The 15,994-nt window shown below is 35.2% G+C and overlaps 1 protein-coding gene across 1 annotated transcript; it reads right to left on the bottom strand.

Moving 5' to 3' along the window:
• Positions 1-11,249: 11,249 nt before the first annotated feature.
• LOC120142676 (kinesin-like protein KIN-8A) lies at positions 11,250-15,026 on the bottom strand. The gene is made up of 7 exons (XM_039157204.1): positions 13,996-15,026; positions 13,283-13,556; positions 13,035-13,085; positions 12,858-12,950; positions 12,297-12,662; positions 11,539-12,201; positions 11,250-11,413 (listed from the first exon to the last, which is right to left on the bottom strand). Exons 1-7 carry the CDS (start codon positions 14,799-14,801, stop codon positions 11,372-11,374), a joined length of 2,295 nt encoding a protein of 764 aa, XP_039013135.1. The 5' UTR covers positions 14,802-15,026; the 3' UTR covers positions 11,250-11,371.
• Positions 15,027-15,994: the final 968 nt, after the last annotated feature.

Genomic DNA, 15,994 nt, shown 5'->3' with positions numbered 1-15,994 from the left:
TGAGCAATCTCACCAAATTAAAAGATTGGTGGCAACTCTACAACTTGGTGTTTCATCTGATTCAAGGAGGATAAATACTCACTTTTTCGAGACTAGTTACACCTTTGGGGTGTACTATTTGCACTCTCCGTCGCCGGGTAGAGAAACGTCTCAACAGCTTGGGGACTCTGCTGGGGACTTTAAAAAAAAAAGAGTCCAACCACCAATTTATTAATTATTTGTCTTTGCAATAAAATAATAAATTTGTTTCAAGTTTTTATAATTATTTTACTTACTTTTTGTTTTTTTATGTGTATATAGATTTAATTTTGGGTCTTTAGAATAGAATAATAAGGTGTACATTATTTTATTTCTTTTTATGTTTTTCCTCACCCACTGTGCACTGCATTCATGATATGAGATAAAACTCCGCTCTTATCGTATTTAGTTTGAATGAGAAACTACTCCCTCGTGTGGTTTTCACCTCCGTATGGGATAAGGGACCATTCTTTGAGCTCACACCTTATATTTCTCATGTGGTTTTCACCTCCGTATGGACATAAGGAAGTATGTTCCCTCGAATTGAACTTGATCTGAAAGTTTGTAATGGACCAGGATTGAGGGCTTGGTAGTCCAAGAGGACACCAACAAAGAACAATTCATTGACCCTTTTACCATAGAACCAAAACTCGGCATATAGTAAAACTTAGAACTTGAGTCTAGGTGGAGCCTAACCTGAATAAGTCTTGTAAAGATTAAACACACAAGGGAAAGCATATTGAGTCTTTTATTTAATTTAGTATTATCTTATTTTCTAAATAAATGCATGCGAACTAGAAAGCATGTGGTTAGGTCATTTTCCAAACAAAGCATGGAACTAGAAATCATGAGGAATTCTGAGATTCAGGGGAAGGTCTCTAAAAGATTAAAAGCAATGAATGGAATATTAGCTCGAGTTGGAAAGGTTGAGAGAATCCAAGAGCAACTTGTAGAAATTCAATGAGAAATGCTTAAAGAAACAAGAATGTTCCAAGCTGAGTCCAGGGAACAAATGATCAAGATGAGGAGTATGATGGTTACTATATTAAATGAGGAGAAAATGTTAGAAGATCCTATGGAGCATGAAAAGATGAAAACCTTGTAAAAAAGTCTGGATCTTAATAATACAGTTACTGATATGATGATTCATGACCAAGAACCTGTTGGGGAATTCAAAAATCCAAATCAGCTTCAAAAATCAGGAAATATGATAGAGGGCATGGAAATGGAAATTGGTTCAAAGAAGAGAAATATGGAACAAGCCTAATTGAAAAAGGTTAAAAAAAGCAAGAAGGAAAAGAGGATGAAGCATCTCATTCCAATTCCAATTTCATATTCAGAATTGTTACCCTTTCTCTTTGAAAGTGGTCTTGTGACACCCATTCCTCCTGGTACTTATTTACATACGAATTGGAAAAATGTCAAGAATCTATGCAATTATCATTATGGAGATTTTGGTCACTCTACATAAAAATGCATAATGTAGAAATTAAAAGTCTAAGACCTTATGGCAGAAGGGTTGTTATGTTTTAAAGATAGGAAATCTAAGCTCCTAAGAAACTCAAAGCTGGTTGAGAAATAGAAATACTCAAATCACCATTTCTCTCAGGATATTGGTCAAGAATCAAACATTCAAAGTAAACGTTTTGATTATCGGTTACAAGGTCTTCAGGAAAGCAATAGTAAAGAGACAGTGATGTCAAGGGAATTTCTATCTTGTTTTCCTTCAGTCTCATGCAACAAGTTATACTCAGAGTTACACAAAGCCCAGCTTATTGCCCCATGTTTGGCTAAACCTTTGATACCTCCTTACCCAAGATGGTATAATAAAAAAGCCTTTTGTGAGTATCATGCTGGAATCTGAGGACACTTCATCGATAATTGTGGTAAATTCAAACGACAAGTTCAAAACATATTGACTCTTGGATTTATAGAGTTGGATAATAACAATCAATCCATTTTGATCAAACATTTGGGAGTCAACCTCAGAAATGAAGTTGATAGTGTCAAAACAGGTGAAGTGTACACAACAGAAGGTATTGAAAAGAAAAAGGGAAAAACCAAGGAAGATTTAACTCTCGATACTTCTCTGGAGCTAAAAGATAATACAAAAATGAGAAATGAAAAAGTGAAAGGAAAGGTAATTCGAGACTGACCTACAGATTTAAGAAGAAATGAGGCAGATACAACCTTGGAGACACCTATGTCAGATTTTCTGAAATCAAGGGGAACAGGGGGCAATTTAAAGAATTTAGTGAAAACCACTCCAATCAGAGCCGCAAAGAGCATCCAGAACCAGGATACAAGTATTGTCACTAAAGGGATTTGTTCTAAAACTCAAATTGAGCCCAAATGCCAGTCAGAAAAGATGATGATAGGATTTGATCATGAGATAGCTCAGGAAAAAGCTAAAATTTGCATATCTGAGGGCTCATCCAAAGAAGCTACCAAATAAATGATCAAGAAATGGAGGGAAAATATCAACAAAGATCTTGGTCTGATTATACACCCAACATCCAAGGAATAATGAGACAGTGGAAGTTGTTATCTACCACTATTGTACCTTTCATTTTGTAGCATCTTGTTTAAATATGTTTTTGTTCCTTTCTCCATTTTTTTTAGTAATAAAAGTATGTTGCTTTTAAGGTTATGAACATTGAATCAATTTTGCAATCTTGAATTTCTTTGAATATCCCTGGATTAAAAACTCTTTACAATTAGAGTTATACATATTTGAAAAAGTATCAAGATTGAAAACCAGTAAAAAAGGGACCCTGACCTTACCTCAGATAAAATATACCCCGACATTACACCCTCCCACAAAATGAGAGAGCTTTCTCCAGTGCAAGGAATTAGACAAAAGGCTTGGTATTTATATATAAAAGTGTATGATATGGGGCATCTTTTGTAACATTTCGAAGTTGACTAGATTACTTTTCTATTGATGAGGTTCGATGATGAAACTTTGACAATTCTAGTCTAAAGTCAGTTGCTTGGGAATTGAAATTTGGTAATTAGATTTTCTGATTTCCACCAAACACATAGACTATAATAGGTTCTTATTAAAGAGTAAGAGTCATATATGCAATAAAGTTGTCCCTCTAGAGCAATTGGTTAATAGCCCTGGCTTTATGGATAAGTTTCAATTAGCTCAACGAAGGTTAATTTCAATAAAGTTGAATTCAGCTAGCCAAAATGGCAAAAGAAAAAAGTTGTTGTAAGAGAGTAAAATAAATACCTATTATAGTCTATTTCACACATGTGCACACAAAAATTTCATTATTAGAACGATCTTTTCACACAACTTTGGATAGAATCAAAGATTTCAGAGAATTAAAATGGAGTTATTTTAGAAGGTCTAGTAACTGTTATGTTAGTTGTGTCATTTTGTACGCATCCAAGTCAAAGAAAGTGAGGCATGTGACAATGTTCACAAAAGAGCCAGAGAGGAGTGACATCTTCACTAAGATGTAACCATAGAAAATAGGAAAGTCAACCCGAAACTAACATCTCAATATTGATACTTGTCAATGAACTATAATGCTTAAATATTAAAGAGCTGTTGATTCTTTTGATATTCTTTGAATTCATGCTAATGATTTGATTCTATTGTGAACCTATAAGGTGCAATATTTTACAAAAACATTTCATTAATTGATAAGAAATGAGGAAGAAAATTTTCAAACAGGATGGTCTCAAACAAGAAAGGATCTTGAATCAAGTTGATGCATATTCTACCCTTATTGGAAAAAAGAAATAAACAAGGCCAGAATGAGAAAACATTTCACGTTCTTGAAAGAAAATGGCCCGAGAAACCAAAAGTCTTGGGAATTGGACTTATAACATTCCTTTATGATAACCAATCAAGAATGATCACCTCACTCAAAAGAAAGGCACATATCTTGGACATTTCTGTTAGAAGAATTGGTCACTTCTTAAGTTGTGACAACATGAAGAGAATTCTTCAAGTTGTTGAAATGAGAGCACTCAAGATCAAGAAATTTGGAACGAATAGAGCCACGAATACCCACAAAGGGGCATTATAAAAGTTGGACCTTGTGAGGAGCATGAGATCCAAATTAAATGGACATTAAGAGTAAGTCTTACAATTTGGAATATAGGGACATTTTGAATATTCATATCAGTGTGAAATAAAAGCCCATCTTAGTCAGAAATCCACGTGGGGCATTTTGAAGGCCCATTTCAGACAAAAATTATCCAAGTAGGGTATTTTGAACGACCACATCAGTATGAAAAATGTTGGAGCATTTTGAAGGCTCACATCAACAAGAAGCAAGCACTGGGGTATGTTGAAGACCCTTATTATACTATGGAAAGATCATTAAGCAAGAATTTCCAATAAAATAGAAATGAGTCACAAGAAAGGATGAATGTGTTGCCAAATGTTCTTTGATATGATGCCAACAAGTTAAATCATCCCATTTGTATTCTTACTGAAATATCATTGTGATGTCATGCAAAAAGCTTCAAACATCATGCAAAGAATTCCCTGATTGAGAAATCTAGGTAGAAACCACAAGAAAGGATGAATGTGTTATCAAATGTTTTACGAACCAGTAATTATGGTGTTGAACCAATGTTACAATCATGTGGTTAACTTAAGATGAAGTTGTCTTTTTACCAAGAATCAGTAATGATGAAAGATTTCTTTCCACAAAGAGACGTTGAAACTTTAACAACAAGAAACTAGTAGAGCCAACTAAGATTAAATGATGAATTGTTGTTAAACATCTTGACATCATATGGTTTGAAAAACCTAATTCGAGGTTTGATTAGATATGGAAACATGAAAGAAATTATGATAAAACCTTCTTGTGATGTAGATATAATTAGATATGGAGACATGAAATGAATTAGGATAAATCCTTCTTATGATTTGTTTCAAAGGTTAAATCAGAACAAATGTGGCTGATATCCTAATTAATTTATGTTAAGTTTAGCATATTTACATCTACATTCTGCAAAGATGATAGATTCTCTTTTTAAAGATAATAGATTCTCTTTTCAAAGATGAAAGCTTTATTGGATTTTTACACAAGTTCATATAAAGACAATTGGTTTTATCAAGGAAAATGATGCAACAAGGTCATAATTCTGAGTATGGCAAGTGTCCCCTAAATGATACAGTTCTTTTGAAGGCAAAAGAAGACACTACGATGCAAGTTGATCAAGTGATTCTTTGTAAATACAAAGTTTAATAGCAAAAGTTGCTACACTGATGATTGGATTGAACCCTAGAAAGGAAGGACCAGTTGAAACTATGGAGTCAAATAAAGATTGATACATCCATATATTCATAAGAACATCATTTACATAAAATCATACATTGCATTTGCCTACAGGAACAAAATACCTTATGAGTATAAGGTAAAAATATCAAGTCACAGATAAAGGAATCATGTTAAGAGAGGTAAACATCTGAAGAATATATGGACATAATCCACAGAGGAAGCATTATTTTGGGGCATGTGCAACCAACAAGTTGTTCGAAAAATGAGAAAGTTTCTCATTTAATTTAATGTTTAAGAAAATAAATTTTTTGAAAAGTGAGAAGTTTCTTACCCAGTAAATTATTTATCACGCATTTGTAAAGCCTTCGGGTCATTTGTAAAGCCTTCAGGTCATTTGTAAAGCCTCCGAGTCATTTGTAAAGCCTCCGGGTCATTTGTAAAGCCTTCGGGTCATGTGTAAAGCCTTCGGGTAATTTCTAAATCCTTTAGGACATCTATCAGTCTCTTGAGCAAGATGGTTCTTTTCATATCAAATTCAACCTTCACGGAAGAGTAGTGAAGTATTCCAACCTCGAGTCTGATCTTCACGGAAGAGTAGTGAAATTAGATTCTTTTCTTAGTTCAGCCTTCACGGAAGAGTAGTGAAGCAAATCATCCTCAACCGTCACAGAATGCAAATTCAGTCTTCACAAAAAGTGTAGTGAAGAAAATCATTTGCAAGTCATTTTCAGGCTTCACGAAAGAGTAGTAAAGTAGAAACATGAGCAAAATCAAAATTCTCTCTCCACAGAAGAGTAGTGGAACGGATTTTTCAGCAAAGTATGAACCTTCACGGAAGAGCAGTGAAGTAATCCAACCTTGAATCTGATATTCACGGAAGATTAGTGGAACATATTCTTCTCAATCAAATTCAGCCTTCACATGAGAGTAGTGGAGTAATGCAAATTCAGCCTTCACAGAAGAGTAGTGAAGCACATCATTTGCAAGTCATCTTCAGTCTTCACAGAAGAGTAGTGAAGCAAGAGCAAGATCAAAGTTTGATCTCCACGAAAGAGTAGTGGAACGAATCTCCCAACAAAGCAAGAAGTTCACTCGATGAAAATTTCTTGTCTTTCTATCTTTGCTTTATTCTTGTTTACACAAAAATAAGTAAAGAGGGGTAGCTGTCGATAACAGTTTTCGTCTGAGTGACGTTTATATTATATATAATAATATTATTATATATTATTATTATTATTATTATTAAATAATAATACAAATGGAGGCCCATTTACAAGAGTAAGGCATGGTTACAAAGCAAATCCAGGCTCGGTTACAACCAAACCTGATCCTGATCCAACTATAGGCCCAAAACCAATTTAACCCGAGGAGCCCATCAAGCAGCTAGGGTTCCCCCCTATTCTCTCAATCAGCCGCCAGTAACCATCACCGTTGGATCTGGAGGGATCCAACGGTCCACAACTCATCTAGAAGAAACCTTAGGGTATCATAACCCTAGGGCTATGATTCGGCCGTCGTCTGCAAGTGCTCCAACCGCCTGCTGCCACGGCGCCACCGCCTCTCCAGATCTCTCTCAAAGATTCCAGAGACCACACAAGAGCCGTATAACGCATCACTCTATGGTGAGTCACCACCATAGGTTTGGTGACTCACCGGTAGGGATAATCATTTTGGTCGGTTTTTAGGGGCTATATAAACCCCGACCCTATAAGAAAATGAACATGAAGCAACAACAAGAACAACGAAAAAAGAGAGAAACATCAAGAGAGGGAAAAAGCAAACAAATCAGAACCATATATGAGCCAAGACAGAGACAGATGATAGCAAGCAACCATCACATCAAATAAAGAAGAAGAATCGTAGGATATTTACCCTTGCCGAAGCCCAAAAGTCGTCAAAAAGTAATTTTACCGAAGGTAAAATCTTAGATTTAGGCTTATTTAAGGGTTTTTAGTAAAAGAATAAGTTGGATTCGGAAAGAGGGAAACCCGATCTATATTTTAGGGCAGTTTGGTATTTTCCGACCAACATGGGTGGTAGCCGATGGTGGCAGATTGCGATGGTGAATGGCTATCGATCGGTGACCGACTTTCCTCTGATGGAGGGTTTTTAGAGAGAAGGCAGAGAGAAAAAATTATCTCTTTCTTTAGAGAGGGAGAGGAGAAGAGAGAAAATGGTGAGAAATGGCCTTAATGGTCGGGTTAGGATTTATTTATACCCTCTTCAAAACTACATCGTTTTGGGGAGGGGCTTCTGGATAATTAGTGTATGGGCAAATTACTTTTGTGGGTATCGATGCATCTGAAAAGTTAAACACTGTATAAGTGTAACTACCCTACCCCTCAGTTGAGACTTTGTGAAATGACATTTAAATAAAAGATTTTTGTGAAAGAATTTGATTACTTATGACTTATAGATTATCAGTTTGAAGGACCAACACAATGATTGGTGTTTGAGTTAAAAAATGATATCACGTATTCAAGGAATATTTATAATATAACGTCTCAATTCTTGGGTTAGTAGTTTTGGGCTAAACCGAGAGGACCTTGGGTAAACCCAATAGCTTGGTAGGAAGCCTTAGACCAAATATGAAATAAATTGGGCTTGAGTTGAGCCCAAAAGGAATGAAAATATAGATTTTTGCATTTAGGCCAATTATGGAAGGACTAAAGTTACAGTTAACCCATAAAATTGAACAAAGTTGATTCTCATTAAATGGGATTATGTCATTCATGTTGGAATCATCCTTATCTTTGTCTCATTTATCTCTTTCAAAAATACTCATTTTCTTCTCTTCTCTAAATCAATCAAAGGAGATAGCTTTATAAGAAAGGATTTCCTTACTCAATCAAAGAATGCAAGTTAGGTAATCTCCTCTCTTAGAGCTTTATTTCAAGCCCTCCACTCCACAAATGGTTGTGGTGGCCATGGAGGAGGTTTAGTGGGGGTTTTAGGTTTTAGAACCCTAAGATGATTCTAGCTCATTTTTACATTTAGAATCATATTTCTATCTTCCCTAAGCTCTTTAGACGAGTTAGTAACTCATTTCGTTGCTTGTGATTAGTAAAAGAAGTGGGAGAGAGTTCCAAAAGAAAAGGCAAAGAGAAGTTTGCTCTTAAGTGAGCCTTAAGTTGAATCTCTAGCTTCTAATAGAAAGGTAACACATTTGTAACCCTCCTCTATCACTTGTAGATCAACATGTGCAATTTTGGTGGTTGTATGAGTGTATTAGTCATTTGGGTGCATTTTGAGTTCATATCATGGAAATGAGTATTTGGTGTTATTCATGCATAAAGTAATGGTCTTCATGATCTTATAATCATACATAAGCTTTAATCACTGTTTGGGGTATTGGGGATTCCTTAAGAGTATTTTGGGAGGTTTTAGACAAGAGAAATAGAATTTTCTGGGTTGAGGGTGTCAGTACTATATGAACAGTACCGAAACGACTCATCGTAAATGAGCAAAATTTAAAAGGTTTGTGAGGAGAGTATCGATGCCCCTTCAAGATGTATCGATACTACTCTTGTGGTTTCGATACTTAAAGGCCTAGTATCGATGCTTGGGGACTTGGTCAGATTCCATTAACCAATTTTGGTATCGGTACTGATTGGAGTATCGATACTGAGGGTAGAGTATCGATACTCCTAGTAAGGGTATCGATATTGAAGTATTTTTCAAAACATCGAAAACAATTTTGGTATCGGTACTCATGGGAGTATCGATACTGAAGAGGGAGAGAATCAATACTCTCAAGATGAGTATCGATACTGAAGCTTTTTACAGAACATAGAATGTAAATTTGGTACTTATAGTTGAAAAGTATCAATATCTTAGGAAGAGAAGTATCGATACCCAAGGAGTACTGATACCATCGAGAATATTTGGACAATAAGTCTAGCTTGGGTTTGAGAGGTGAAAATGGGGTTTATATTAAGGGGAACATTTCAATAAGCTTACAAGTGAGAACCTTAATCAATTGTGTGATAACTTAAGATCTTAATGACGTAAGATTTCATAAGACTTATGCATATGTTTGATGCCCGAGAAACGACGAGGACACCCGAGTCACTTTTGAGTTGGTTGTGTGGTAGAATAAGATTATCTGAATATATCCAATCTAGCACTCAAATCGCTAGTTGAACCTGAGCTGATGCTAAGTGACCCAGACGCGTTCTGAGTACTCCAGAGGAGTAGACTAGCTTAACAAGGTGTCGATGCTTTGTGACCCATACCTACCCAAGGTTCTGTAGGATTCTGAAGCTATGTGACCAAGATCCTACCTAAGGTACTTTTAATAAGAAAATAGGGGTGTGAGTTTTGTGATGCTATATTAACCCCGAGCTACATTATGATGCTTACTTTTGTTGTGTGAGAAATATATGCATGATTCATAACTATGCATGTGACATGCTCATATGTTGAATGCATGTAGTATAGTTGGGTTATTTGTGTGACACTGAGCTTGTGAGCTTAGTGTATGAAATGTGTTTCCGCGCGCAGATTCTTAGGTGCCAGTTGAGGAGTTCGTCCCCAGATTCAGGTTTTTTAGACTTGATCATCTTTCAGAGTACGTCTCGAGTATTATAGTGGGCATGTACTGTCATAGACTCTATTGCATTATTGAGTCGTAAACTCTATTTTTATTATATATTTTGAGGTTATTGTCGGGAGCTCTTTGTATTTTGTAAACATTTTTTATACTTGGTATTTTATCTTATTTTGAATGAATGAGTGTGTTAAACAATTTCAAAAGAAATGGTTAGCCACTAAGTGGTTCTATGTAATACGTTAATCATTTGCATTTCAGGTCGGACCAGATTTAGGTGTTACATATAAGATTGAGTATGGTGTATAATTTTGGGATCTTAGTTTAGTTGCATGTCGAGTCCACCTTAGTTTGGTGCAACACCTTGAACCTCGAACACCTAAATTCGACTGAGTGTGGTTATCTTGAATAATTTTTTTTTAATTTTAATTAACATTAAAATTATTTTCGGTATATAGAAGTATTCGACTTATTTTCTAAGAAATTGAATATTTTGAATGTGGTATTGAATATTTTACGAATTACATTATGTTGAGTATTTCGTAATTCATTGTTGAATATCGAGTGGTTTATTATTATTAATATATATATAAGTTAAAATGATTATATTATATTACTATAAATGTTTAATTGCTATCAATATATTTTATAAATTAAATGCGAGTGATGGATGAATAGTGTGATTGAAAGATGGATTGAAATATATTTATATATGTATATTAATATTATTCAAAATTATTAGAAATCATAAAATTGAAGATATTTTGGGGAAAATCTCGATTTTGTGACATTCATCAATGGTGGGTTTTGAATCTTGAAGAAGATGAATGAAAATGATGGACCAAAGTTGATAAATTTAGTGGCTAGGAAGATTTAAATGAAATTGGTGTTTATCATTTTATAACAATAAAAGCATATGATATATATATTCTAATAATTTGACATAACACATGTAAATTCACTAACTTCAGTTTAAGGTCTAATTACCATGCCAAGGTTTATATGTTTCAAACTTCTTAGTTTGGAATTACGTTGTCAACTCACCTATTAGAGTACCAATTAAAAATTCGAGAAGAACAATCAATCAAGTTGATGAACCAAAATTAATGAATACAAATTCTAATATTTTTAAATTAATAAAATTTATAATTGTCATGTTGTAAAAAAATTTGAATTTAAAATTTGAAAATGTCCATGCAGGCCGCTCCTTCGATTAAATATTAAAATTCTTCCATCCAAAGGTGTCCTTCGATTATATATATATATATATATATATCAACCCATTACAACATATTTTCATACATGAATTTTTATTCAAACATACTCAAACTCTTTTTAATTATACATGAATTTTTGAGTCCTAACATGCTCCAAGAGCTTTGACTTTAAAAATAATAATATTGATAAAAAGAAATTGAATAAGAAAAAGACAACAAAGAATATCTTAATCAATACCCCACTTAAGCCATGAACATTCATTGTGTAGAATGGATTGGAGAAGGAAGAGACACTGTCAAAACACAACTTCCTTTCCGTTTCTTTCTCTTCGTTGTTACTTCAGAGCATCAGGTCGTCTTTGTCGAGCGAATCCCGGCTGCATTTGTCATAGAAGAAAGAGAAAAGAAAACTCATGTATGGAAGAAAAAAATGAATGCAATGCCGCTCAGATTGAACCTACTCACAACGAAAGAAGTCTCATGGTGAAAAAAAATATTGTACCTGAGGTAGCATGGAGGGGGCTGCAACAGGTTCCGAAACGACATGGCTTCTAGTTTTTCTTCCATTGAGTCTAGTGACTGATGGGCTGTTAGCTGTTGTTATATCCCAGAAGCTTCTTTTTTTGGCTGTGGGAACCGGTGATCGAAAACGATGACTTGGGCTCTTCAACTCCCCAGGGTTTGGTTCCTTCGGCCGCAAGCTAGCTCTTGTGCCAACCTTCTTCGCACCTACTTCTGATGTTTTATCCTTCTTTCTCGAAAGCTCACGAATGATATCATCTTTCTGCTTTAACTGTGCAGCATGCTCTTTCTTCATTCTCGACATTTCAAGTTCCAATGCCTTCACAGTCAGTCTAAGCTCTTTAACTGCTTCTTCCTCTGCCATTTTCATGGATTCGGGTGTGAAGCAGTTTCGGGTTAAGAAGGTGGACCTAGGTTTGCATTTCTCTTGTTGCTGGGCCATCAATGGAGTTGCTAGACATGTAACCGAAGAAGGGGTTGGAGAAGCATATGCAGCCAAGGATTGTGCTTGAAGGGTTACCAACTTTTGCTGTTGGCACTGTACTCGCAATTCACGATTCTCCTTCTGCAGTTCAAGCAGAAACTTTGCCGGATTCGTTCCGGTTTCAGGCACTTCAATTACCTCCTCGTTTGCCTTACATGCCTGCAAAAGTTCAAGGAATACGGTGTTCGAAAACGTAAATTAGCATGAAAGGTGGTGACTTCATTATAGGAAAATGAGTGAAGATCGACTATAACCTTGGTTTGGATTTCCTTTGCCCGATAAGCCCAGTGTAGGGTATTTTGTGTTTCACCAAATGAGAGATTGTTTGGACTGATGTTAGCAATCATTACAGTGTTACAAGCTCCACTTAATGAGTCTTTCAAAAGCTGAGTGAGTTTCGAGTTTCTGTACGGTATGTGTTTCTTACCCTCAACAAGGGCATTGATGCAACTGCTCAGTGCAAGAAGTGACCGGTTAATGTTCGCACCCTCCAACGATCTAAGTGTTCTCTGATCCGTTGCGAGGGCTCTTTCAGATCCAGCAAGATCTATGAGTGAAAGCTTTCCAACTCTACTGATGATATTCATCGAAGCATCTTTGACTCGATATTCAACCACAACCTACACGAAAAGCAACTCATGTTTATAAGAATGTCATAACATTAGAATAACAAAGCAGGTAATTTAGCCCCATATCATTACTGGTACCTGAAGAATTGCATGGGACGGTGAAGACGTTTCATTTGCGGTGTTTATAAGAATGTCATAACATTAGAGGAATAAAGCAGGTAATTTAGCCCCATACATTACTGGTACCTGAAGAATTGCATGGGACCGTGAAGACGTTTCATTTGCCCGAGTTGGTTCAGTGGTTCGGTTTTGGTTTCCTCTTTGAAGCAACGCCATCACCTGCCACAGCCAGGTAAAACATTCCATTCAATCAATTGTCTAATCCTTCTAAAGTGTCGTAATTAATAAAAGTCGGAAGCTTACTTCATCAGCGGAATAAGCCCTGTATCGTGTAATACCTGCTGCAACAATTCCCTGCATTATATTTGAGTAAACACTTTACCGAGGTGCAATCAAGGCAGTTAAAACTGAAAAATAAACAACATATAGAAGACTATTAATGCCATTCATAAAATTGTTTTGTGTTCGGTAACATTTCCTTGTACCCAAAACATCGGCTATTCATATGTTATGAACTGAAGCAGTATATATATGCCGGAAGTAGAAAGCACCTGCTTATCCTCTCTCAGGACAAGTGGTCTTCCGGGCGAGAGTAAATCCCGGACGGTTTCGTTGTAGACCTCAAGATAGGAGAGATGAACTGCATGGTTTCCATCAAAGCTCCTCTTCCTAATGTTTGTAAACACATCTTTGATAGCCAAAACCATCACACCTGGGTTTTCCAAGGTTCCTAGCATTGTATAAGTTTTCCCAGCTCCTGTGGCACCATAGCAGAACACCGAGCCATTCTTTCCCTGTAAAACTGCTTCTACAAGCTCTGCAGTCCTGAAAGTTCACAATTGATTCATTAAAAAAAACTGATAACTCAGATTCATTAAATTCCATGAATGTTGAGACCTAAGTTGGGTTGAAGTTTCAAACAAAATTAACAGCAGAACTTTCCTACATCAAAATCCTATCTTCTTTATTGGTAAATTAACAAATGCAGAATCTAGACGAAAAGGCGTCGTTTCTCTGCAACAAGCACATTTTGGATGTATAAACTATTAATTGAAAACAAGTACAATAGTTTCGATACTCGGTCAGATTCACAATCAGGAAATTCCATATAAAACTTAGATAAATCCCTTTCTAAATAGATGAAAATTTTCCTAGCTTCCAAAGAGGAAAAACAGAAGCAAATGAAGCAATGTAAGTGCACGTCATATCAAAATGGATTAATGCATATAACTTTGGCCTTTGGGGGGGGCTATGATATACTTACGTGGTTGAATAAACTTCATGTTGAGTAGCAGAATCCGGGAATGAAGCATCAAAACTAAAATATCTGCCTCTAAGCCTCTTCAGTCTAAGATAATCATTTTCATTAGCAAACTCAGTCAAGTAAACATCTTTCTTATTCACAATCTTGACACAACATCTTGAACCACCTTCCTTTTCCTTCTTTGCCATAGGCCTAAGCCTTACAAACACATGAATCCTACTCTCATTTCCACCAATTCCCCCATTTTTCTCAGTGTTGGCATTGCTCTCCATTTTCTCTAATTCTTGAACGTTCCCTGCCCCCAACATCGACAGCTTCCTCGCCACCGCCATCGGTTTCGCCATCTCCGTAGTCGTCGTGGCCGTTGCCTTTCTTGCACAAGAAGAGAACCCAAGAATCTTATCAGTACCAATCGAAAGATTCTCCTTTGCATCATCCAACGGTGGTAGAGGCAACACAAAAGTTCTAGTCACTGTCGGATTAGCCATGAATTTGGGATCTTTTTTCTCTTTCTCCTCTTTCCTCTCTTGTGTTTTGCAAGAAGGGAGAAGATGAGCAGTTGGGTGACATGTAAAACCCTGCTCCAGATGATCAGATTTTGGGTTATTGTTTCTCAGAATTGCAGAAGCTTTCTTTTGTTGCTCATATAAAAGAGTTAAAGCTCTCATTTTTTCCTTCAACCCATGATGTGGATTCCTCGGAGTAAAATTGTTAGTGACATTGTTCATCTGGCTTTCTTCATTTGATCTTCTGCTTCTTTGCCGTTCTTCTTGGCTGTTGATCTGAAACCTTGTTGATACCGGCATTATATGATTTTCTCACTATCCAAACATACCCAAAGATGGGACTTTTCTCCAAAGACAGACCCAATCCAACAAAACTGATGAAAATAAAAAGAACGTAGGGAAATTATTTTTCCTGGGAAAAAAACAAGTTTAGAAAATGACTGAGTTTAGAGAATAGAAAGCTAAATGAACCCTTACTAAATCAGGAGGAACTTGAAAGAGAAGGAAAAGATTCAAGGATTGGGATATCAACGGTTGATCTTAATTAATTAAAGCTTGGTAAATTACTCCTTTTTTATACTGAAAAAAAAGCTATCACTCAATTTTCAATTTTTAAAATTGTTCCAATTTGATTGATTTATACATTTACTAAAAATTAATTACATTCTTAACTTCAATCCGATACCCCATTATTTAAATATTTTGGGTTGGAGTTTGAATTAATTTTTTTAATGCTAAATTTTCCATTTATATACACGTATATAAAATAATTTAAAAATCCATTAAAATTATAAACTATGCAAATCTAATAGTAAAATACCATAAATTAAATGGTTGAAAGTACATGTATTATTGTATCTGGTACTAATTTACAAATAAATACAAATATTAATTGATACCAACTCAAAAATAAAAATTGATATAAATATGTGAAAAACTTTTATTAAATAAATTATATTTTCCTTATTTTTGGTATATTCCTTTAATTCAAATAGATCTACCTAAAAGAAAATACATCTCAAATTTAAGACTGCATAACAATTTGAAAATGAGAATGGCCACATATAACGGTCTAAAATACTGTCAGAGGGGCCAAACGGTTAGATATTTTTTATATAAAAAAAGTAGGTCCCACTTTAACATATCCCAACGTAAAAAAATACTGTTAGAACTAGGTCTTTAAATCAAGATACCTTGATCTTCGGGTAGTTGATTGATCACCCGGCATTCGGACTCGGATATTGTGGGTATCCGATAATCGGATACTTAAATTTTTTGAGTACCTGTAATTTGGGTAATCATGTGTTTGATTTTTTTATCAATTTCAAATTATTAATTTTAAAAAACATACATAAATTTAAATGTTTAAATTGCATACTCCAAAATTTAAACATAAAATTTAAAATTTATTTTTTTTCTCGTTGACGTTTTTTTAATTTTATTAGTTGAATTTAATATATAAAATTATTAATAGTTAAATATATAATATTATT

This window comes from Hibiscus syriacus, unplaced genomic scaffold (assembly GCF_006381635.1).
Source record: "Hibiscus syriacus cultivar Baekdansim isolate YM2019G1 unplaced genomic scaffold, ASM638163v2 tig00002237_pilon, whole genome shotgun sequence".
NCBI lineage: Eukaryota > Viridiplantae > Streptophyta > Magnoliopsida > Malvales > Malvaceae > Hibiscus > Hibiscus syriacus.
This window is presented reverse-complemented; position numbering and strand designations above follow the sequence as displayed.

Bases quoted from the DNA above. Each gene is read 5' to 3' on its own strand.
- LOC120142676 (XM_039157204.1), bottom strand. From the start codon at position 14,801: ATGCCGGTATCAACAAGGTTTCAGATCAACAGCCAAGAAGAACGGCAA. The intron at 12,663-12,857 runs GTACCAGTAATG...CTTTTCGTGTAG, and splicing joins GGTCCCATGCAATTCTTCAG to GTTGTGGTTGAATATCGAGT. The intron at 12,202-12,296 runs GTTATAGTCGAT...GAACTTTTGCAG, and splicing joins CAAAGGAAATCCAAACCAAG to GCATGTAAGGCAAACGAGGA.